General features: G+C 44.6%; 1 protein-coding gene across 6 annotated transcripts; it reads right to left on the minus strand.

Annotated features, from left to right (window-relative positions):
* Positions 1-1,155: 1,155 nt before the first annotated feature.
* Positions 1,156-21,030, minus strand: Letm2 (leucine zipper and EF-hand containing transmembrane protein 2). 6 transcript variants are annotated; one of them, XM_036166299.1, is made up of 11 exons: positions 20,582-21,030; positions 19,783-20,182; positions 17,155-17,605; positions 15,849-15,992; positions 10,753-10,890; positions 9,730-9,930; positions 8,067-8,186; positions 4,398-4,511; positions 3,109-3,201; positions 2,356-2,430; positions 1,156-1,480 (listed from the first exon to the last, which is right to left on the minus strand). In XM_036166299.1, exons 2-11 carry the CDS (start codon positions 19,827-19,829, stop codon positions 1,418-1,420), a joined length of 1,446 nt encoding a protein of 481 aa, XP_036022192.1. In that variant the 5' UTR covers positions 19,830-20,182; positions 20,582-21,030; the 3' UTR covers positions 1,156-1,417. The 6 variants fall into 6 exon arrangements, with proteins under 6 accessions (XP_036022192.1, XP_036022193.1, XP_036022194.1 ...); XM_036166300.1 differs by having other exon boundaries at positions 20,564-21,030; XM_036166301.1 differs by having other exon boundaries at positions 20,552-21,030.
* Positions 21,031-24,912: the final 3,882 nt, after the last annotated feature.

Below are 24,912 nucleotides of genomic sequence, written 5' to 3' on the forward strand. Positions count from 1 at the left end.
TTTTTTTTTTTTTTGAGCTGAGGCTCGAACCCAGGGCCTTGCGCTTGCTAGGCAAGCGCTCTACCACTGAGCTAAATCCCCAACCCAACTTTCAATTTCATAGTAAGAAACCCTAACTTTATTGTGCAAAGGCAGCAATACCTTTCCCCTTTCTCTCTACAGCCAAAGGAAGATGCTCTTGATTGGCTGCTTGTCCACGGGAAACACTAAGCATAAATCTCTGACTTACTGCTTGTTACCAAGTAGTGAAGGGACTGTATCAGGGCTTACTACCAACCTCTGTGACTGTGGCTGGGTGACCAGCACAAATGGTTAAGATTAGTTATGTGCTAGAATAGTGTCTGCCTCCCAGATTCCTGCAGCCTCTGGACACAGGATGGGGATGTCTTTTTCCTTTTTTGTTTGTTTGTTTTTTCGAGATAGGGTCTAACTATGTAGCTCTGGCTGTCCTGGAACTCTGTAGACCAAGCTGGCCTCACTTCACAGAGAGCTACTAGCCTCTGCTTCCCGAGTACTGGGATTAAAAGTGTGTGCCACTGCTGCCTGACTAGTTAATCTTTTTGGTTTTTTTCAAGATTTATTTCTAGGAGTGTTTCACATGCATGACTGGTACCCGTGGAATTCAGAAGAGGGTGCTGGCAACAGAACCCTGATCCTCTGCAAGATCAAATGGTCTTAACCACTGAACAGCCCCTCTGGCACCACAAATCTGTTTTAAACCTCTTTTCCTCCAAGAAAGTATATCCCTACTGGGAAGTATATCCAACCTGGCCCCCAGGTACTTAGGACACTGTTCCACTGAGGAGCCTCTCTGCAAAGGTTTGCCAGGTGCTCTTAAAAATGATCTCCATGTTCTGACAAGGGATTCCACACCATAGGAGGCAGAGGTATGGAAGGTGCCAAGCTGACTCCATGTGGAATACATTTCCTCTTCAAAGCTCTGGACCAACTGGGCTGTGATCCCAGCTACTTGGGAGATGGGGAGGGGGGTTTAAAATTCAAGGCTAGCTTGGGCAATTTAGATCTTACCTCAAAACTTAAAAAAAGGAAAAGGATGAGGGATACAGTCCAGGGATAGAGTACTTGCCTAGAAACCATGGGGCCCACAGTTCACTCTCCAACACTCGCCCTCAAGTGCACACAAACAGGAGGCCATTCCGAAACAACGTGGGAGTGGGCTTTATGCAAAGTTTAGTAGGACTACAACGATACAGTAGAAATAGACTGCAATTAAGCTTCTCTAAATGGCCTGACCGTGGTGCCACTGCTCGAATCTCTGGAACGGTCACGAGGCCTCCAACGACTTAATGACTGACCCTTTATCTCAAGCCAGACGGTCTTAGCTGGAATTCCTTCATGGATGTCACTGCTGAGGGGACAGTGACTGGAGAGAGTGAGCTCCATCTTCAAGGGGTCCTTAGGCTCCTTTGGAATTGGCCTTGCTGTTCTGGGAGGTCTTCTGGGATTTGGCCTGGAGGATCTAGGTACGAAGCAAGACTTTAACCAGTGTCAATTCTTCAGGCATCCCATCCCCCTTTACCTTCTTAGCCAAACTGATGGCCACAAGCCAGGCTCAGTGTGTGTAGCTTGAGTGTAACCCTTGCCCCCAGGCGGGCGAGGAAGGAGAACTGGCTCCAATTCCAGGAAAGCCTGGACTAGTGTGAGCTTCCGCCACCCGCTCCCTCCTCAAGGAAAAGCAACTAGACAGTGGCCATGACGTCACGTGTGTCCATTGCTTTGGTACTACAGGTGAAGAGCACAGGCCTTGGGACCATTTTCTGAATGCCTTCCCAGCTACAAGGTTGTTCACAGACTATCCCATCCCACAGCGGGACTGTCAGACACAGTTCGTCTCTCCCCCAACCAATCCCTCCACCCAGTGACCTTCCTAACCGTTCACTTGGGTCGTGCTCTCTGCCTGTCCCCAAATTCCTTCACCTGAACGGGAGAAGTGGGCACGGAAATTTCTTATTTACATGCATTTTCCTAAAAACTTTATTTTCCCGCTAGTATTTCCTGACATCAGAAGCCTGTGGAAACTATATAACATGTGGAAACTATTTTGCATTTAGCACATAAAAAAAATCAGGTTCTGCCTACAGTGTAATTAGCTTCTAGACTTTACATGCTTAGGTCCTGCTCCACCGCTGCATTGGTGGGGGTTGGTTGCTTTTTTTTCTCTCTACTTTTGGATAACTGAGGTAAAAAGCAACTAGGAGATGGCTGGAGTGCAGCCTCCAGCTTCCTGTTTGGATGATAGGAAGACTGTGCGGTGTTCGGTGGTACTCATGGTTCTGGAGTCTCCGTGCCCTTACAGATGACTGGGGGAGAGTGCTTTCTCCGTAGATTACTTACTGCTTCTTTGGAAATGGTTGCTGATGGTGTGATGAGTGAGGATGGTACTGGGGGCAGCTGTATAAATTCTTCATCCTTGAACATCAGAACTGAGAGATTAGTGATTTAATACAACATGAGGATCCACCATGAGTACCAGGAACTCTTAACTACTGTCTATCTTGTAGGTTTTGAAAGGCCAAAAAATCTGAAAATTACATGTAATTAAAATGTTGATTTAAAAAATTATTTTTGGCCAGGCGGTGGTGGCTCACGCCTTTAATCCCAGCACTCGGGAGGCAGAGCCAGGCAGATCTCTGTGAGTTCGAGGCCAACCTGGTCTACAGTGCAAGTTCCAGGACAGGCACCAAAACTACACCGAGAAAGCCTGTCTCGAAAAAAAAAAATTATTTTTGGTACAGCTGGGGATGGAAGCCATGGTTTCACAATTTGCCACGAGCCCTTTACCAATGAGCTACATCCCTCGTCCTGTATGTTGATTTTTTTAAGAAAGATTAAACAGTATAATAGAGGTTCTTTATTACCAAGTATAATGTATTGAACACAATGAATCAGTTTCATTGGGAGGATTAAAAATGTGGAGAATTGGCTGCGTGTGCACGCCTGTCATCTCAGCACTTGGGAGGCTGAGGCAAAGGGTCAGGAGTTTTGACTCCAGCTTGAGCTACACAGTCAGATCTTGTTCGGAGGAAAAGAAAGTAAACACTGAGGAAAACTTTTCCAGCTTAATCAAGTCGAAAGAAAGTAGCTAACCTTAGTTCCCTTTAGCTGAGGTGCAGGATCGACAACATCTTCTTGTGACTCACAGGGTGTAGATGACGGCATGACAGGGTTTGTCTTTGGAACCTGGGGAAAACATTACGTCAGTGTAAATTCCTCCAGTAAAGGGATATGTATGTGCCTTGAAGTCATTTGCCTTCCTCTGACTCTGTGTGTGTGTGTGTGTGTGTGTGTGTGTGTGTGTGTGTGTGTGTGTGTGTGTCAGGGACAGAGACAGAGATAAGAGACAGACAGGGTCTCACTATGTAGATCTAGCTGACTTAGAACTCACCGCTGCTGGGATTAAAGGCATATGCCTGACTACATCTTTCTCTATTTTCTTGTTTTGAGATGCATCTTACTGTGAAGGTTGACCTGAAACTCACTGTATAGACCGGGCTGGTCTTGAACTCACAGAGAGTCCTCTGCCTTTACCTCTCCAGTGCTGGGGTTAAAGGGGTGCACTACCATGCCTGGTAGGCTAAGTCAAACTCATTTCTCTTTATCAGACCAAGCCTTTCTTGAGTTTCATGGAATATGCTCCTACAATAGCAAGTTAGCATTTGAGTTTGGAGCATCCTACATATAAAGTTGCACACTATTTAGAATCTCGGATTTAAAATACTTGGTTCTACACCAGCAGGGGCTACACAGAGAAACCCTGTCTCAAAAAACAAAAACAGAAAGACCAGCCTGGTATACACAGTGACCTCCAGGCTAATCAAGGCTTCACAGTGAGATGCATCCCAGAACACACAAACAAAACCCTCAAAACACAAAACAATTTGGCAATTAGGGTCTTGCTCCAAGTCTTTAACAAAAATATATAAGTAAATAAAAGCAGGGCAGTGGTGGTGCACACCTTGAATCCCAGCACTCAGGAGGCAGGCAGAGGCGGGTAGATATCTGAGTTAGAGGCCAGCCTGGTCTACAGAGGGGATCCAAGGACAGATAGGGCTACACAGAGAAACCCTGTCTTGAACAACAAAAACAATTTAAAAACTACAAGTAAAGAAAAAAAAAAGGATTAATGAGTTGACGGGAGACAAAAGGTTAACATTCTAAGTTAGTCCTTATTGGCTTGAAAATGTATAGACATCCGAACAAATGAAACAAGAGAGAAAAGGAGCCATGGTTTAGAAGGAGTATAGGAGTTGCTAATGAAGACTACTAGACGTCCGTGCCAGGTAAATTCCCACAGTAGTGTCTGCTCTGGCGTGAAGACCCTGGTCTCCGGAGAGGCCTACAATGATAGATGTCCAGGACCGGCACCGCTCACTGACCTCTATACTCCGTGGCAGCTCAATAGGCTTTGGCTTCACGTCTATCAGGTAGAAGGTTCGAGACAGGAGCAGAAGAGAGGGGGGGACATTCTCCTTCAGGTGGAGGTCCAGCCACTAGAGGGGAATGCAACAAGACATGGAGTCAGAGGCTGCTGCAGCCAGGAAGGAGGTCCGCTCATCTGTGGCTTCCCAAGCACACTGATAACCTGTGGCACCAGGATGGGAGAACCAGCATCCTAGTTTCTGCCCCTGGGCAAGTACCTAGCAACCACTCCCACTGGTCACTTAAACTCTCCAGCCAATTCCGGATCCAAATAGCTTTCTCCAAAGCAAAAAGTAGATGGTGTGAAAGAATACACCAGAAGCCAGGGCATCCTGGAATCTAGACTTGGGAGGCTGAGGCAGGAAGCTGAGTTCAGGGCTAGCCTGAGCTATATAGTAAGAGCCTGTTTCAAAGTAATAAACAACTTTATTAACCAAAGAAATCAACATTAGCATGAAGGTTTTAAAGCATCAACATGACCACGTTTTTTTGTTTGTTGTTGTTGTTATTTTATTTTTGCTATGCAGCCCAGTCTCTCACTTATGCCAAGACTCCTAAGTGCTGGGATTATAGCATGGGCCACTGCATCACATTGTTTTGTAAAATCTCTACAGAATGAGTGACACACACTTTTGTTTGCTTGTGTGTGTGTGTGTGTGTGTGTGTGTGTGTGTGTGTGTGTGTGTAAAATGCCTAAGTGTGGACCTGAGTGTGAAGGTCAGAGGACAACTCTTCCAAGGGATTCTGTCCTTCTGCCCCTGGTTCTGGAAACTGAACTCAGGAGTCAGGCTTTCGCCAGCTGAGCCTTCTTGCTAGCCTTTTTCGGCCTCGGCTTTTTATCCCCACTGAAATCCCTTGAAATTGATTCATGCCAGTGGATGCAGTAATGCCCCCTTAAATATTTGGACAGGTTTCCATTGTACGGAAATGCTGTATTTTATTTGAAAATCCTGTTAATGACCTTTGGGATAATTAAAAATGGCGCTGCCAAGATGAGTGTGGTGGGAATGTAGTTCCAGCACTCGGAAGTAGAGGCAGGGGGATCCCTGAGCCCAAGGGCAACCAGGGCTACATCGTTCTGGGCTAGCCAGGGCTACATAGTGAGGTCCTGTCTCTAAACCCACCAACCGTCTTGCAGAGGACCTACGCTCGGGTCCCACACCCACACCAGGCGGCTCACAGCTGTCTCTGACTGCAACTTCGGGTGACCCTGAGATGCTTCTGGCCTCCAGGTTTTCTGTTGTTTTTCAGGACAGGGTTTCATGCCCTCTACCACCCAGGCTGGCCTGCAACTCTTGATGATCCTCTATTCAGCTTCCTAAATGCTAGGATTACAGGTACCAGCTACCAAAGCCAGGCAGGGTATGGGTGTGTGTTTTTAAATTTTGAAAGATGATGTGGTTTTGTCTTCCTGATGTTTTCATTTTCAACTAGCAATGCATAAGTGCCCTTCTATCCAAGATCTGACAAAGTCTGAACTTGGCTGATACGTGGATGTGACATGTCTTTGTTAAAAGACAGCTCACGTTTATCATTTTAAAGATCTTTTATTTTCTGGAGACAAGGTCTCACTCTGAATCCATGCTGTCCTGAAACTTACTACGTAGCCCAAGCTTGTATGGTCCTCCTCCTGCCCCAGCCTCCCATGCGCTGGGATTGCTCTATAAATGTTCATCTTCTAGTTACAGCTAGTGTGCCGTGTAAGAGGAGAGCAGCCACCTAACGTGGTTTCCAGGGACAAACTGGCTCCTGTCCCCAAGTCATCTTTACACGGTACAGTAGCGTTCACAGTGATAACACTGAGGACTCATCCGGAACCGTTCCTTGGTTTTCCAATGCACTGCTGCTGTTAGAATCCAAGTGTGCTCTCTGATGGGCGGTACAGACATCTGCTACCAAAGCCAACACTGCATACTAATTTGGAGCCCAAGAGGAGAAGCAGCCAAAGTGGGCTCCGGACACCGTCTGGACCCTGCACAGACTGACAATGAGAGCCCTTTTATGAGAATTTCTGCCAAGGTCCTTACTTTGGTATAGGCAAATTCCAAGTTGGCCCCAAGATCTACCATATATACGCACCTTCCAGTTGTTCAACCATGAGTCTAGATCAGTGATTCTCAACCTGTGGGTCATGACCCCTTTGGGGATTGAATAACTCTTTCACAGGGGGTGGCCTGAGACCACAGGAAGACACAGATATTTACATTACAATTCATGACAGTAGCAAAATTAGAGTTAGAAAGTAGCAATAAAACTAATTTCATGGTGTGTGTGTGGGGTCACCACAACATAAGAAACTATAGGAAAGGATCACAGCATCAGGAAGGTTGAGAACCACTGGTCTAGATGCTTTATGGAGGGATTTTACAGATGGAATTGAGGTCCCAAGTCAGTCTACTCTGAGATAAGATGGGGGTGGAGTGGGGGGGGGAGGCTTTACCTAATCACTAGACCTGGAGGCCCAAAATGGGAAGTGTAAGATGTGAGGCCCGAGCAGGGTCTGGCACATGGCAGATTTTGCAGATGGAGGAGGGGGCCCCTTGGAGCTGAGAGTAGGCGGGCTGGCAGTGAGGAAGTGAGAACTTCTTCCTCCCTACAGCAGCAGGGAACAAGGTTGAGCCAAAGTGTGAAGGAGTTTGGGAGTGGATTATTCCCCAGACTCCAAAAGGGAGCACAGCCTGCACTTGTGACCTCTGGGCTGCTGTTGTGGTCTTTTTTTGTTTGTTTGTTTTTTGTTTTTTTTTGTTTTGTTTTGTTTTGTTTGAGACAGGGTTTCTCTGTGTAGCTTTGTGCCTTTCTTGGAACTAGCTCTGCAGACCAGGCTGGCCTCGAACTCACAGAGATCTGCCTGGCTCTGCCTCCCAAGTGCTGGGATTAAAGGCGTGCGCTACCACCCCACCACCGCCCAGCAGGTTGTGATCATTTTAACCGTGGTGGTTTGTAATAGCACTATAGGAAACTATGTGGTTCCCTGTCCCTATCCGAGAGGAAAACAGAGGAATCTCTTTAGGGTATGATTAACTGCTCCATGAAATAAAGCCATTGAGGCATGGTGGCTTAGCTGTTTGAACCTTAAATGTTCCTCCAAGTTCTGGGTGTTGAAAGCTTGCTCACCAGACTATGGCTCTACTAGGGAGTGTGGAACTTTTAGGGGGTGAGGGGCCCCACGGGAAGTAGTTAGACCACTGAAGGGAACTGTGGGACCTTGTCTCCTCTTTCTTTGCCTTTTTAAAAAAACAAAACAAAACAGGGTCTCATTTCCTAGGCCTGGCCGTCCTGGACCTCACTCTGTAGACCAGGCTGGCCTCGAACTCACAGAGATCTGCCTGCCGCTGTCTCCCGAGTGCTGGGATTAAAGGCGTGCGTGTCTTTCTTTGCTTCTGGACCACCATAAAATGAACAAGACTTCTCGGCTGTGGAGTTCTGCAAGATAAACTGTGCTGGCAGAGAACCAGAGAAGTGGCACCAAGCAACTGCCAACTGCCGGCTGAAGGCTTGGAAGCCATGAGCCAAAATACATCTCCCTTCCACCAGATGCCTGTTGCCAAGGCAACAGAGAGCTGACTACTACAACCTGTGAAGTAGAAATCGGGCCGGGACGCGAAGGGGGCTGGAGTACGGCTTGCCTCTGTGAGCTGCTGCCTCAGTTGCTCCTCTGTGAGGCCCAGCGATCTCATCCCTCGGGCCCGGCAGGCGGCCTGTAGCTCTGACACACTCAAAGCCTTCACCCCTTCTTTGGCAATTATCTGCAAGAAGTGGAAGGAACAAGTGTTGGATCTTTGGGTTTCAACTTTACTCAACGCCTCTAGTCCAGCAGAATCGACAGAAACCCAAGTCCAATGCTTTGGCCCTCTGCCCCTTACACTGACTCCTGCAAACCAACAACTTTGGAAGGTGGCTAGTGAGATGCAAGGATGCTGCTAACGGACAGCGATAAAAGGTCATCATGGAACCGCCCCCAACATCCTATCCCCAACAGTGAAGTATTTCCTGTCTTGGTTGGGATTTTGCCTGGTTGTAACATCCCCTTTTCCTTTGGAGGGCTTGTTAGAAAAAAAAAAAAAAAAAAAAAAAAAAAAAAAAAAAAAAAAAAAAAAAAAAAAAAACCTGTCGTGAAAAGCTTTCCAATACCATTAGTTGTGTGCCTCCGACTGTTTTCCTATCACTCTCTCAGAACGGCCTGACTTCTCTGGTTCACAAGACTCCTCCTGATAAATAGCAATTTCTGCATGTGACCCAAAACTGCAGCTCTAGGACTGGTATTGTTTATACCGATCCAAAATCTAAATAGGGCAATGTGCTCATGTCTTCTCTGTTTGGGGAAACCTGCTCCCCCAAGTAGAGTATTACAGCAGCTGATTCTGACTCAGGGAACATTCTTTCCAGGTTTTAAAGGAACCTAATTAGTAGTTATGCTCCAAATGGTGTCTTTCGCAAGATGGCCAGCCTTGTGCTCTGCTACCCTCTTCTTTTAGTAACTCACGCAGTAGAAGATTAACTTTGCCGTGAGTGCCCCTCTGTGAAACAGAGGCAGAGGTGTGTGTGTGTCTGTGTGTGTGTGTGTGTGTATGTCTGTGTGTGTGTCTCTGTGTGTATGTCTGTGTGTGTGTGTATGTATGTATATCTCTGTGTGTGTGTCTGTGTGTATGTCTCTGTGTGTGTCTGTGTCTCTGTGTGTGTGTCTGTGTTTGTGTCTCTGTGTGTGTATATATGTATGTCCGTGTGTATGTCTGTGTCTCTGTGTGTGTCTGTGTCTCTGTGTGTGTGTCTGTGTGTATGTCTCTGTGTGTGTCTGTGTCTCTGTGTGTGTGTCTGTGTCTCTCTCTGTATGTGTGTGTATGACTGTGTGTGTCTGTGTTTGTGTCTCTGTGTGTGTATATATGTATGTCCATGTGTATGTCTGTGTCTCTGTGTGTGTCTGTGTCTCTCTCAGTATGTGTGTGTGTCTGTGTGTCTCTGTGTGTGTGTGTGTGTATATGTGTGTGAGAGATAGGGGAGTGCCGCCAAGAAACCACTGAGCCAACACTTCCTCCCCAGCAGGTCCTAACTACTTTAGATTAGTTCTGGCTAATACATCCAGATTAGCGGCTGCTTACAATGGCCTTCTCAAGGAAAATAGATCCTGAGACAACAAATATTGAAATGGGTAGCGAGCGAAAGTTGAAGTTGTCATAGCAATGGATTTTTAAACCATTCATTTTGCCAGAATGAGTCTACGGCAGACCCAACAGAAAATATTGCACTTCACAAAGGTACCCCCACACACTATTGCTGGGGTTCGAATCTTACTTGGTCATCTGCTTTTATGGACTTCAGCATCATGAGGAGCTGGAAGCGGAGCAAATTGTTTGTTCCAAAGGACTGCAATTCCAGCAGCTTGCACAGGGCAACCAGCTGGGGTCGATCTAAGTGTTCCAGGGCTAACTGGTCCTCGAAGAGTTTGGAGAAGCGAACTATCTCCTTAGTGCTGGGCCGGTGGCCTGTCTGGACCTAGGCAATGGGACAAAGGCCAGTTAAAAGTAGTTTCCCACTTTACATGAACCTCTTAGTAGACTATTTGAGAAATGTCAAAGCAGTTAAAGACTCTATGGATTGTCTGGGAATGGATCCTGTGGGTCACTGGGAATAAAAAACAGGTCTAGTGTGGAACGGTGTCTCCGTGGGAGACTGGGTACTTGTGTTGGATGCATGCCAGGTTCAATGCCTAGTCTAACACGCCCTGCCCCACCCCTGCAACACAAATCTTTCTAGAATCAAACTTGGTCACTAGAAAAATCAGGAGTATATTTTTTCTTTTCTTTTGTTCTGGTTTTTCTAGACAGGGTTTCTCTGTGTAACAGTCCTGGCTGTCCTGGAACTCGCTTTGTAGACCAGGCTGGCCTCGAACTCACAGAGATCCACCTGCCTCTGCCTCCCAAGTGCTGGGATTAAAGGCGTACACCACCACCGCCCAGCTTTTTTTTTTTTTTTTTTGAGTATTTCTAAAGTTTGTACTGATCTTTCTTTTTTTTGGGGGGGGGGGGCTGAGGATCGAACCGAGGGCCTTGTGCTTGCTAGGCAAGCGCTCTACCACTGAGCTGAATCCCCAACCCCTGATCTTTCTTTCCAAGATGATCACTTTAAGGTAGCTTTGTTGTGGCTCTGTTTTTTATTTTTTTTGTTTTTTTTCCAAACTAAATGTTTAAAATGCTGTGTATTTATAATTTAGCTATGTGGCATATCAAAGATTCTGAACAATCTGGATGATCCATGATGCCATGCTTCTTCTGTAACTCCAGCCCAGAAGTCGCTGGCCTAGCGTGAGCCCGACACCTGTTTTACATAGGAGGAAAGCTGTGAAGAGTCGTCTCCCAACTTGGCTCGGTTTCTCCTCGCCATTTCTGTCATTGTCTCCTGAAGGAATTTTGCTATTTCCAATTTTGCAGCCATCTTCTTTTTCTGTTTTTCTTCCTTAATAGAAAAGGAAAAAAGTTAATCCCAACTGCAGGTTGGTAATGATGAGAGAAATAACTACCACCTTGCTACTGTGCATCCCCACCACACATATGATAGTAACACTATTAGCAAGTTTGTAAGAACCCAACCATGGGGCTGAAGAGATGGCTCTGAGGTTAAGAGCACTGGCTGCTCTTCCAGAGGTCCTGAGTTCAATTCCCAGCAACCACATGGTGGCTCACAACCATCTGTAATGAGATCTGGTGCCCTCTTCTGGCCTGCAGGCACACATGCAGGCAGAATACTGTATACATAATAAATAAATCTTTAAAAAAACAAAAACAAAAAAACAAAACCCAACCACTGTAAAGGGGCATCTACTTAACTTGTCTCCTTAATCTTGCATTTATTTCTCATTAATACAATGATGATAAGCCCCAATGAAAGGCTTTCTTATCAGATGAGTCACTACCTCTTAACCTCATCTAGGCTGCTACTTAAACCAAACTCTGGTAGATAGCCCCAGATTTTGCTCTACAAAGAAACTAACTCTATGCTAATCAACTTTACAGTTTAAATAGGAAATATCTAATCATAATATAGTGTTATGTGCTGTAATAGATTGGTGGGGGGAAGCACTATACAGAAGAGAATTAAATATACATTCTTTTTTGTTGTTGTTGGTTGCTTTTTTTGAGACAGGGTCTCTCTATAGATCCTTGGCTGTCCTAGAACTCACTATGTTGACCAGGCTGGACTCGAACTTGGAAAGATCCACCTGCCTCTGCCACCTGAGTGCTGAAATGAAAGGTGTGCGCCACCATTCCTGACTTATTTTACATTCTTAAGACACTGTTGAGTAGTAGTTGTAAATCCTCACTTGTCATCAGAAATGCAGTGGTAGGTAGGATTTTTGAAATAACCACGGTCAAAATGCTGGGCCCAAGGTTGACAGAAGGTGGATACAGTTAAGTCATTTATTCAAGAACATTTTCATTAGAATGCTGTGGGTTCTTTCTAGATCCTGATTATTTTAATGTAAGTAAATTAAGGCCTGCAATTCTAGCAGCTTGCAGAGGCCATCCAGCTAGAGTTTAAGTGAATTAAACCATCTTCAGGTAGTTAAACATTATAGTTTTATTTTTTTCCACTTTGATCTCAAATTAAGGTCTAGGGGTATAGCTCAGTGGCAGAGTGCTTGCCAAGCATGCACAAGGCCCTGGGTTCTGGGTTCTGTTCCTCACATCGCTAAAAGAAGAAAGAAAAAAAATGTGCTGGCCCACACCTTTAATCCCAGCACTCAGGAGGCAGAGGCAGGTGGATCTCTGTGAGCTCAAGGCCAGCGTGTTCTACATAAGGAGTTCCAGGCCAGCCAGGGCTGCATAGAGACCTTGTCTCAAACAGAACACAAGCACAGAATAGAAAGGGGAAAAGGAACTATCTCAATCTGTCTTCAAGTCTCTATTCTTACTGTCAACCTCATGGTGTAGGCCCTGCTTATTTCCTTCCTTGGCTCTGTCCTTCTGCCAGGAAAATTATTTTCCTAAAACAATTTTCTAATCATGTCGCCCATTACTGCTTCACGTTTTAGCTTCTATTCACCATAGTCAGAGGTGAAGTTCAAATTCAATTTCAAGTTCAAATTCCTGTGAGTGGCGATGCTTTCCAACCTGACATCCCTTTTGTCTGCCTCCTGCTACGGAGTCCTTGACCAGCCTTCTCCCAGACTTACGGACTGTGGTAAAATTTCACCCATTCTCTGAACCTCAGCTCCATTCCTTCCCTGAAACGGTTTCTGTTTTTTAGATGGCACTTTCTAGTCTTACTGATGGGCAGATTTCATTGTCCATGAGGAGAGCTTTGCTTCCACCTCTAGGACACTTGTCTAGTAGCGACAGTGACAAGCGAGGGGGGTGGGGGGCTTCTTTTCTAGCCCAACCCCTTTCTGGTCACTAAGGCACCTTCCCTGGTACACTTCACAGACACTGAGGATAAACCATACCTAATACTCATTAACCAACTAACAGTAGATGTTTGTTTTAATTATTATTTTAAATAAACCTTTTAAAAATCTTCATTTTTATTTTATGGGTATTTTGCCTGCACATATATCTGTCCACAGAAGCCAGAAGGCATTGGACCCCTTGGAACTGGAGTTACGGATGGTTGTGAGCTACAGTGTGGTGCTGGGAATCCAACCTGGGTCTTCTGCAAGAACAGCCAGTGCTCTTAAACTCTGAGGCATCATGTTAGCTCTTTTATTATTTTCTAGTTTTTGGAACTTACTAGGTAAACCAGGTTGACTTTGAACTTATAGCTCCCTTCTTTCCTTCCTTCTTTCCTTCCTTCCTTCCTTCCTTCCTTCCTTCTTTCCTTCCTTCCTTCCTTCCATCTCTTTCTCCTTCCTCTCTTTCAAGCAGTTAAAATAACAGTAGAGAGGCTGGGCATGATGGCACACACCCATAATCCCAGCTTTTGGGAGGCAGAAGCAGACAGATCTCTGTGAATCACAGGACAGCCTGGTCTACATAGTGAGACCCTGTCTCAAAAATACCCAAAACAGGCCGGGCAGTGGTGGCGCACGCCTTTAATCCCAGCACTCGGGAGGCAGAGGCAGGCAGGTCTCTGTGAGTTCGAGGCCAGCCTGGGCTACAGGGTGAGTTCCAGGAAAGGCTCCAAAGCTGCACAGAGAAACCCTGTCTCGAAAAACAACAACAACAAAACAAATAATAAAATATATTAGAGATAGAATATTCAATAAACAATAATAGAAAAACTAGATATTTACATATAAAAAACCCTGATACTGTTATTACAAACTTTCATAAAAATGAACTGGATTATACACGCAAAGACAAATTATAGAACTATAAAAATTCTAGAAAAAAATATTAGAAAAATTTAACTTGGGGCTGATGAAATGGCTCAGGAGTTAAAAGCACTGACTTCCAGAGGACCCAGGTTCCTAGCACCTACATTCCCCTCTGTAACTCCAGTTCCAGGAGGTCCAGTGTCCTCTTCTGGCCTCCTCAGGCACCAGGCAGGCATGTGATTGATGCACAGACATACATGCAGACCGACACTCATACACATAAGATCTAAGTGACTTTGAGTTTGTTAACCAGCTTTTAGCTGTAACTCCAAAGGCATGGTCATTTAAAGTGTTTGTCCTCTGAAAAGATGAACCACAAGTATGGGGTGTGGCTTACTCAATCATTTGCCTATCACTGGCAAAGACCTGGGATCCTTCACAGCAATGGAAAGGAAGGAAAAAGTTAGGGTCATTTCCAGGACTGGGGCAAAGTATGAAGCAAAGACTGTGAGAAAATATTTACAAAGTATAGATTTGAGAAAGGGCTTATATACAGATACACAGAGAACTCGAAACAACAATAAGAAACAAAACACCCAATTACAAAGTGGGCAAAAGAGGCTTTGGAGATGACTCAGCTGGGGGGTGGGGGCATAGGAACTAGAGTCCCACCTGCCTGTAGTCCTACTCTGTGGACACAGAAGCAAGCTGGCTAGCTACACTAGCCATATCAGTGAGCTGTGGGCTTAAGTGAGAGACCCTGACTACTCAAAATACAAAGTGGAGAGCTGATGATCTATCTATCTATCTATCTATCTATCTTCTATCTATTTATCTATCTATCTGTCTTCTATCTATCTATCTATCTTCTATCTATTTATCTATTTATCTATCTTCTATCTATCTATCTCTGTCCATCTCTATCTATCTATCTATCTTCTATCTATCTATCTATCTATCTATCTATCTATCTATCTCAGAACTCTATAAGGTATACATGCATGCATACACATGCATGGCTATCCACACACATGTACACCACACATTTTCTCTCTCTCTCTCTCTCTCTCTCTCTCTCTCTCTCTCTCTCTCTCTCACACACACACACACACACACACACACACACACACACACATGGTGGGAAAAATAAACATACATTCCCTCCAAGAAGTTATAGAGATGCCAAAGGAGCTAACCACTACACACCTATTAGAATGGTTAATATCCAAAGCACAGTATCAGGTGCTGGGGAAGACAGGGAGCAGCATTCTTGGGTGGAGTGCGGAATGCATGGCTGCTCTGGAAAACAGTTTAGCAAATTTTTACAATGCTAGATATAGTCTTACTGGGTGCAATCACTCTTGCTCAAGTTAAAAAAAAAAAACCCTGAACACAAATATTCATTGCATTTTTATTTATACCTGCCTAAGTTAGAAGTAAATTCCAAAAGGTGAATGGATTTAGAAAACACTTATATATTCATAAATAGAATTATTAAAACCATGTCTTTTCATAGAAGGACTTCAGTATTCATTTTTTGGATGATCCCTGAAAATGGGAGTTACAGATGGCTGTCAGCCACCACTTGGGTGCTGGGAACTGAAACAGGGTCCCCTGCCAAGAGCAGAAAGTTTGCTCTTAACCACTGAGCCATCTCTCTAGTCCCTCATGGAAGAACTGTAAATGCATATTGCTAAGTGGAAGAATCCAGTCTGAGAAGGCTGCACAGTGTGTGATTCAAATTGCACAGCACTCTGGAAAAGGCATGACTACGGGTGAAAATGTCTACAGTGGCCAGGCGGAAAGAGAAACATATGGGTACAAATGGAGAGGACACGTGGGTTTTGGAATAGTGGGACTACTCCTTAGGACACTGGGATGGTGGACAGGGCAGTGCTGTGGAGCTGACAAAATTGCACACCCCAGAGCGAGGCCCAACGTCAAGCATGGGCTTTCATTAATAATAGTGTATAATATGTTAACATTAGTTACTCGGTTATAACATGGACCATGGTGATGCAAGTTACTAACGGGAAACGGGTGGGGTATGAGTGGCATATGGTAAGCCTGTACTTTCTGCCCAATTTTCCTGTTAACCTACAAAACCGCTCTAAAAACTAAAGCCTATTAATTTTTTTTTAAGTTTTAAAATCCTGTATACCTTTTTGGATTCACTTTCAAAAGTTGATGGCAACATGTCTGGGAAGAGCTTCAGAAACACTGGTATCAAGAATTCCATGAAGGGTACAATTATGAACACCATAAATGGAACCAAGCGGAAGACATCTGCGCAAGTTCTCAACAGCTAAAGAGATAAATGCACAAGCAACATTATACACCCGGGACGTGCCTCAGACAAAGCAAGAACCGCCCCCGAAACAGCCTGCCTTGGCACTCAAAGTGTGTGAAAAAATAAGGTTTTCTACAGCTGGAAAGGTGAAGTTTTCTCTTCAACGTAGCAAGTGGCATTTATGGGCTATTTATTTATCCTCAAAGAAATCTATGATAATCAATATGCATTAGTGGCATCTCTTAAGGGTCCACATTTTGATGATGCAGTATTAGTTAAAATTAACTTTTCCTTTTGGAGAGGAGGGGTTTGCTGTGTTGCCCAGGCTGAGCCTCCTGCCTCAGTTTCCCCAGTACCTATGATTAGCAGTATGTTCCATTGCACTTGGTTTTAAAAATGCACATATATATTTAATATATTAACATTACATATTGGGCTAGGGTTAGGGGGTTCTTTTTTGAGACAAGGTTTCTCTGCATAGCTCTGACTTGTCCTGGAAATCTCTCTCTAGACTAGACTGGCCTTGAACTTAACAGATCCTCCTGCCTCTGCCTCCAAAGTACTGGGATTAAAGGTGTGCGTGGCTACCACTGCCTGGCTTATATTTCTAATATATAAAAATACGAAGCCTCTCAAGTCCTTGAAGACTTTAAAAACACAACTATAGAGCTGGAGAGATGGCTCAGCAGTTACGAGCACTTGCTGTTCTTCCAGAGGGCAAGAGTTCGGTTCCCAGCACCCATGTCAAGTGGCTTACAATTGTCTGTAACTGCAGTGCCAGGGGATCAGATAGATGCCTGTGGCTTCTCTAGACACCTACAGCCACATTCATGTGCCCACTAGCAGACACATACACAATTTAAAACAATAAAAATCAATCTGAAAAGCCTCCCGACTGTAGGCAGACATTCCAGCCAGTTGAAGGTACATAATAGGAGAAGGAAACAGGTTCTCTGGGGCTGGAGTCTTGCTTAGCTGCTCAAGGAAGGCAGGCCCTGGCATGGCAGGCAGCTTTGCTTTCTGATCAATAGTTATAATTTCCACCTCAGGGAGGGCAGCACTCTACATCAAACCCAGAGCCTCCAGTGTGACCAGGGAGTTACCTAAGGAGTTTTAAGGTGAAGTTTTACTTCCTTTTAATTTTACATTTTCCATGTCAAATATGATTCTTGCCTACCCTTCGCCTCTCTCGTCTCGTTAGTGCCTGTCCATGCAGTAGCCTCCAAACTATTCTGGCAGCGACTTTGGTGTCAATCCAAAGTAAAGAGAATCCATTGTAATAATGTTTAAATTCGTCCATGATTTTTTGTCTAAAAGATTGCTTTTCTTCTGCAATCTCTGTCTTCGCTTCTTTGGGAGGCTGAGGGATCGTCGGCTTAGGCTTTCCTGGGATTTGCTCCGGTTCAGGTTTATTGGGGACATTTTGTAGCCAGCGAGTCGACGTGTGTAGTTTTTGTGTGAGTCTGGTTCGTAGAGGATGACCTTTGTTGCCTGGCAGACTGGGATAGGAGTACTTCCTGCTTCCATAGTTTTTCACATAGGTCACCCGTAAATGAGAATCTGGCAAGTGGAGGGATGCAAGCGATGGGGGGTGAGAGCAGGAAGGATAGAGAAAATGGCTAGGCAATCTGGAAAGAAAGGAGAACCTTCTTTCAGTGAGATGTAGTAGTACAAACCAAAAAGGTATTTTATCTGGTTAAAACAAAGCAATAAGCTTGTAAGCAACTGATGTTTATTAATGAATGAAATACAAGTGTGTGTGTGTGTGTGTGTGTGTGTGTGTGTTTGTGTTGATAAACCCAGGACTTACACATGCTAAGAATGTGTTCTACCATTGAGCTCCAACCCCCTAACCAGAAATACAACTTTCATATATATATATATATATATGAGACAGGGTTTCCCTGTGTAGTCCTGGCTGTCCTGGAACTCTCTCTGCACACCAGACTGGCCTCAAACTCACAGAGATCCACCTGCTTCTGCCTCCTGAGTATTGGGGTTAAAGGTGTGTGTTATTAAGAAGACAGTGCTGGGAACTGAAGCCAAGAGTAGTCCATGCATGCTAGGCAAGTGTTCACCCATTGAGCTATACCTCTACCCACAAAAATATCACTTCTTAAACAGCTGAACTGCAGCAATCATTGAACATATCCTTATGAAAAATATTAATAAGCTAATTCTGAAGGGTAATTTGCTATAGCAACATAGAAGTGCGGCCGCTGTTAATGTAAACATCTAGAGGCCAGGGAGATAGTTCAAGGGCGGAAAGGTGCTTGCTGTCCAACCCTGGCTAAATCCTTGGGACCCAGATTATCCTACAAGTTGTCCTGTGATCTCCAAAAGTGTGCCAGGGGTGTATGCTCTCTCCAGTAATTAAACAACAACAACAAAACCCTTAAAACATCTTATTAGTAACAAAATATCTATTCGAAAACCTATTTCTGCCAGGGGTGAGGTTTGATAGTACTGGCTCTATCTACTCTTACAAAGTAGATGAAGATTTGACTTTTGCCATTAACTACTCTAGTGATAACAATGTTTTAATGAGGCAACTTCACAGTCCCTGTGAGGACTAATTATGTAATATTGCTTTGTCTGTGCATCTATGGACTCCCTCAAAGTGATGAGGCATAATTTCCCTAAAATTCCTCAAGAGCATTTAAAAATAAGAATTAGAATTAAGCACTCCAACCAATGATTTTTATATTCTAATACTATAGTTAAACTAGAACATAAGATCTTAAAAATAAAACATATCCAAGTGACCAGGCAGCAGTGGCACATGCCTATAATCCCAGCTCTTGGGTGGCAGAGGCAGGCAGATCTCTGTGAATAAGAGGCCAGCCTGGTCTACAAAATGAGCTCCAGGACAGCCATGGCGGTTACACAGAGAAGCCCTGTCTTGAGAAACTAAAACAAACAAACAAAAACCCGTCCAAGTAAAGAGAGCTACAGGCCACCAGCCAGTCACAGAGTAGCACACACCTTTAAATCCAGCACTCAGGAGGCAAGAGCAGGTGGATCTCTTCAAGGCCATCCTGTTCTACATAGTGAGTTCCAGGACAGCCAGAGTTACGAAGTGAGACCCTGTCTAGCAAAACAACAAACAAACAAACACCCCCCCACCCACCCACCCCCCCCAAAAAAGAAGAGAGGAACAAAAGGAAAGAAAACTATTGACAAGGCATTGGTTGGTTTTTGGCTAAAAGATACTCTTTTCCTATTCTTTAATCATAGTTTTGAAACATATCAATATAAATACTCTTTACATGGCCCAAAGGGCAAATAGACAATGAATGTGGCACATGGTGAGTTTTCAGCAATATTCTGAAGACATATGTAAGTGACAAGAGACGTTAGATAGGAACATGCCCTGGGCTGAGCTTGTTCATGAACCATTTTACCTCTTTTCACCACTGAGGTCCTCATGTATATGCAATAACAGAAATGCTACTCTAAAACCATGTTCTCTATTTTTCCTCTATCACACACCTACAAAATTACTCAGCCCGCATTCTAAAGCAGTTTAAATATTCTCCTCCTAAGGATGTAGTTAAAATTCTGCAAGATTTTGTGAACTATGACAATCCTTTTGTTTTGTTGCTATATTTTTTTCTTTTTCTTCTTTCGAGACAGGGTCTCAGTATATAGATAGCCCTAGCTGGCCTCGATCACACAGAGATCAGCCTGCCTCTGCCTCCAGGTGCTGGAACTAAAGGCATGTGTCGCCAACCCTTTTGCACACATATTTTCCATATAGATGAACAAATTCATATACACATTTGTGGGAAATCCCAAACCTTACCTTGTCCACAAAATAGCTAAGAATGAATTATAACTGTGGAAGGCCATATTTATTTTTTGTTTCAACTAGCCAACACAGAGACCTAGGCAAAAGAAGTGAATAATTTAGTATTTTTAAAAGGCATCAATTAAATAGCAGAATTTAGTTATTTTTAAAAAACTAGTGTAAGGGCAGAGTTTTGCATAGTCAAGGTGTAAAATTTCCTTCAAGTTCATTTCCAACAGTCACAGTGTTTTCTTAGCTCTGGATGTGAAAATGGTACTTTTGCGATCCCAAAACACAGAAATGGGCTCTAAGAAGGTGCTCGTGAAGACGATATGGCCTCCAAAGGCTTTTTTATTTCTGGTCAATAGTGTCTAGTAATCTGCTGCGACGGTTAAAAGGAGAAAGACATCTTTATCTGTAAGCAGAAAATACAAGTAGAAAGTAAACATCCTGGATTCATTTTCAGTCCATTCCCCACACTGTTTGGTCAAGCTACCGCCAACCCAAAAGCCTAAAAATATTCAACTCATTTCATGTGTGTAACAGCGAAGACAAAATGATAACCTCTGGCGGTTCCGATGCAGACGAAAACGGACCCCATCCCAGTGTGACTGAACTAAGTAAGCAAGCTCTGTACCTTTAACTAAAACCGTTCTCCGCCCCGAGCCGCTTCTCAGCGACTGGCAGCAACTCTGCTAGCTGGCAATCGCGCTGGAAGGAGGTTCCCGGTCTAGTTCCCCCCACATCCCCTGGAAACCTCAACCACAAAGCGAACATCGCGAACCGGGCTCAGCACCTCGGAAACCAGCCCCACCGTGGTTGACGCTCCTCCGGAGGGGGGCCGGGCCTGCTTGCAGAGGCTTCCCGGCCCTCGGCCGCGGGCTACGGGCCACACTGCCAGGCGGTCGACCCGGCGTTTCGGCGGAACCCCACGCCGGGCGCTGCGGGGTTACCTCTGCACCCCGCGATCGCCGCGCGGGTGCAAAAGGCGCCCTGGGCTCTCTCTCGGCCGGCGGCCTCAGGGGATGTGGGGCGGACTGGCCCGGGTTGAGGGGGGGATTGCTGGAGCGGGGTTGGGTACACCGAAGGGGCGTTAGTCGGCTGGGCGCCAAAGTTTAGGGGCCAGGTCGGGGGTGCTGAGGGGAGACGCGGGAGGGAGTGCGCGCCGCCTGCGGGACGATGGGGCCCCAAACCCTACCTTCCCAATTCCTCCCCGCCCCCAAGCTGGAGGGGCCGGAAGCCCAGTCTCCATGGTCCCGCCTCCTGCCGGCGCCTCGCCCTGTGACGTCACTCCGAGTGACGACACTACCATCCAATGAGCTCTCAAATTCTGGGAACCGCTCGCGTCCTTCACGGTAGCAACGCGGAAGGCAGCCGGGTCCCCCTTGGGAGCCCGCGAAGTGGCTTCTAGGTGGAGTTAGCTTAGGGGGCGTCTGTACTGTAGGGACCAAAGCTGCGGGTTTCTTTTTCCCCCCTGCCCGCCCACATTCTGTAGTGTCTACTAATGTCTGATAGTCGCCTTGGCAACCCATCTTGGAGTCACTAATGACATCGCTTTGATGGTCTGTCCCTCTGTCCCTTCAAACTCTGAAACTGCCTGCCTGGAGGACTCTGGTTGGCGGAGGAGGCTGTGAGGTCGGCGTGGCAGGAAGGTCAGCATCGGCAAGGAAAACATCTCTCTTCTGCAGGGTCGAAGGCTGGAAGGCGGCTGAAATCTTCATATGGAATTTGAATTTCACTAAAGAAACTGGTTTCTTAATGCTGTCGCTTGTTACTAGTTTGTGTAGTAATCTCGATATTTAAAATATATTCTAACGTAGCTGTTAAATAAGATAGGCATTGCAGGTTTGGGGAGAACTTCAGTTCCTAGGGTAGGCAACTAAGCCAGCTTTTTTGGCAAGTGAAAGTTCTGAAAGCATTCTTGTTCCCATTCATTTATCCGACTTTTAATTTTTTTTTCAATTTTATTTATTTAATTTATTTTTGAGAATCTTATGTAGCACAAGGCTGGTCTGGAACTTAACAGGTAGCAGAGAGCGGTCTTGAACCCCTGAACCTTCTGCCTACCTTCTGAGTGCACCACTACGACCTACTAGGGCTCTTTTATTTACTTTTGTTTAAATTTTTTGAGACAGGGTTTCACTATGTAGCTCTGGCTGGACTGGAACTCGTTATGTAGGCCCACTTACTTGCCTCTGCCACTGGACTGCTTGGATTTAAAGGTATGTGCCACCATGCCCGGCTCAAATTTTTCTCAATCTTTCTGTCTCTGAGAACTCTGATGATAAAATTGAACTGTACAAAATAGAATAGTTTCTGAGGGCCGGGTGCGGTAGCACATGCCTTTTATCTCAGTACATGAGAGGCAGCATGGTCTACAAAGTGAGTTCCAAGACAGCCAGGGCTACACAGTGGGATCCTGTTTCAAAAGAACCAAAAAAGAGGAAAGAAAAAAGAAATGCAGGCCGCTTTTAATCCACAAAAGTGTATTTCAACTAAACCTCCGAATGGACGACTTAAAATAAGCAAAACTTCTCGGTTTGGCCGCTAGGGGTCCCCTTGTGCATGTTCGACACCTTTCCACATTGGGGTTTCGTTTCACAATCTCTCTTTAAGAAAAATTGAAATCTACGAAACTTTCGCTCTTTTCCCGCCTTCAGAGAGGGTCTCACTGTGCAGCCCTGGCTGGCCTGGAACTCACTATGTAAACCCGGCCAGCCTCGAACTCACTGAGATCCTCTTGCCTCCTGATCACCACCACACCAGGCTAAAGCTTTCTTTTCTCTCCCTGAAAATTCTGATGGTAAAATTATAAGCTCTACAATAATAATTTTAAGATTGATTTCATAAGTGAATCATTGCATTATTATTATAAACGTGTACTTTTCCGGAAAAGATTAGTAAAGGATGCAAAAACATTTCTCTCATTTCACAATGAGATATTTTATACTGGAAAAATTCTTATCCATGTATTATATTCACTTACAAACAGGCACGGTAAAATTTATGCAGAATTTACAAGCAGATGAACTATCTGCTATATCACAATATTTGAAACATAAAGTAGATTTTCTAGCATGGTCACGAGTCAGCAATCCAATTCTTTTTAAAAAAGGGGGGTGGGGAGATAAGAACCCTTTTTATGAAACCCATTCATTTAAAGCAATGGATACTTTCTCCAGGCTTGTCTATTTTATCAGGCTTGACATCTGGTTTTTAGGATAAATGTAAATTATATCTATGTATCTACCTAAATTGTTTTCAGAAGAGAAGCCCCCAAAAGATTTTACTGCCATACTCTGACAAACCTATTCTGTTTCTGTCTTGATGAGTTGTTTGCTCATTTGCTATGAAGAGTTAGCATGGTTTGAAACTCAGAATATGTTAGATGATGAAAACATAAAGCGTAACGTGTGCCTGCTTCCCAAAATGAAATCTCTAAGGACATTTATGAGCTCCTTACATGGGAAATCCAAATGCCTGATCAAAAAAAGCAAGAGCGTTATAGGAACTGGAAAGTGGAAAGGACTGGGAGAGGATCAGGCTAGGTTCATATTGCTTGCCTTGTTCACCTTTTTTATTTTATAAATCTGCCTATTTTTATCTATTTATTAATTTTTTTTCCATTTTACATACCAACCCCAGTTCCCCCTCCCTCCTACTCTGCCCCCATCCACTCCTCAGAGCGGGTAAGGCCTCCCATGGTAGTCAACAAAGTCTGGCATACCAAGTTGAAGGAGAGCCTGGCCCTCCCCATTGTATCAAGGCTGAGCAAGGTATCCCACCACAGGGAATGGGCTCCAAAAAGCCAGTTCATAAATCTGCCTATTTATAAATGCAATTTTGATTTCTTTAAGTGATAGTAATATACAAAGGACAGGTTTGAAATAGTGAACAGCCTGGCCCCGTAGTCCTAGCCTGTACTCTCAGTTGCTGGGTAGGTTGAGGAAGGAGGAGTGAATGCTTCAGTCGGGTTGGAGACTAGCCTGGGCCACACAGCAAGCCCGATCTCAAAGCAAATGAATACGACTAAACAGAAGATGGTTACAGATTAACTGAGAACGGGTTTGTGTTTATAATCCCAGTGCTCTGGAGGCTGAGGCTGGAAGATTGCCAGGAGTTCAAGGCCAGCTGAGTTAAACAAAATTTTACAGATTAACTGTAAAGTAGGCTAGGGAGCTGGCTCAGTAGAAAAGGTTCTTGCCACTGCGTCTATAACTTACGTGGTGAAAGTCTGGAACCAATCCCCCCAGTGTCCTCTGATATTAACACACAAAAAACATTTAATTAGATATATATACTTGGAAACAGGATTTCTCTGTGTAACAGCTCTGGCTGTCCTGGAACTCGCTCTGTAGACCAGACAGGCCTCTAGATCCACCTGCCTCGGCCTCCTGAGTGCTGGGATTAAAGGCGTGTGCCACAATGTCTGGCATAATTAATATTAATTGTAAATAATTAAAATAACAAAAACAAGAGTAATGCCCCCCTCTATGGTGGCACATGCCTTAATTCCAGCACTTGGCACTTGGGAAGCAGAGGCAGAACTATATCAGTGGCCATCCTAGCCTACATAGAGTCTCAAAAATCTAAATAAATAAATAAAATCAATTGAATTGTTTTCAGTATTACCTTTAGTATTAACAGTCATGTTAACAAACATATATTTAGTACCCATTAAAATCACTGACCTGCCGGGCTATGGTAGCACACACCTTTAATCCCAGCACTCAGGAGGCAGAGGTAGGAGGATATCTGTGAGTTTGAGTCCTGCATGGTCTATAGAGCGAGTTTTAAGACAGCCAAGGCTACACAGAGAAACTGTCTCAACCAAACGAAACCCATTTTAAAAAAATGAAAAAAAAAAACAAAACCAAATCACTGAAATGTAGAAATTTTGTAAAATTCTGAGGTGGTGGGCTGGAGAGAGATGGCTCAGTGGTTAAAAGCACTTGTTCTTTCTGATGGCTCAGTAGTAAAGAGCACTTAATTCAGAGGATCAGGGTTTTGTTCCCAGCACCCACATGGTTGCTCACAACCATCCATAACGACAGTTCCAGCAGGTCTAACACCCCTTCTGACCTCCTCCGGGGACCTGGCACGCACAAGATGTACATATATACATGTGAGCAAAACACTCCTAAA

This window comes from Onychomys torridus, chromosome 17, assembly GCF_903995425.1.
Source record: "Onychomys torridus chromosome 17, mOncTor1.1, whole genome shotgun sequence".
NCBI classification, from domain to species: Eukaryota; Metazoa; Chordata; class Mammalia; order Rodentia; family Cricetidae; genus Onychomys; species Onychomys torridus.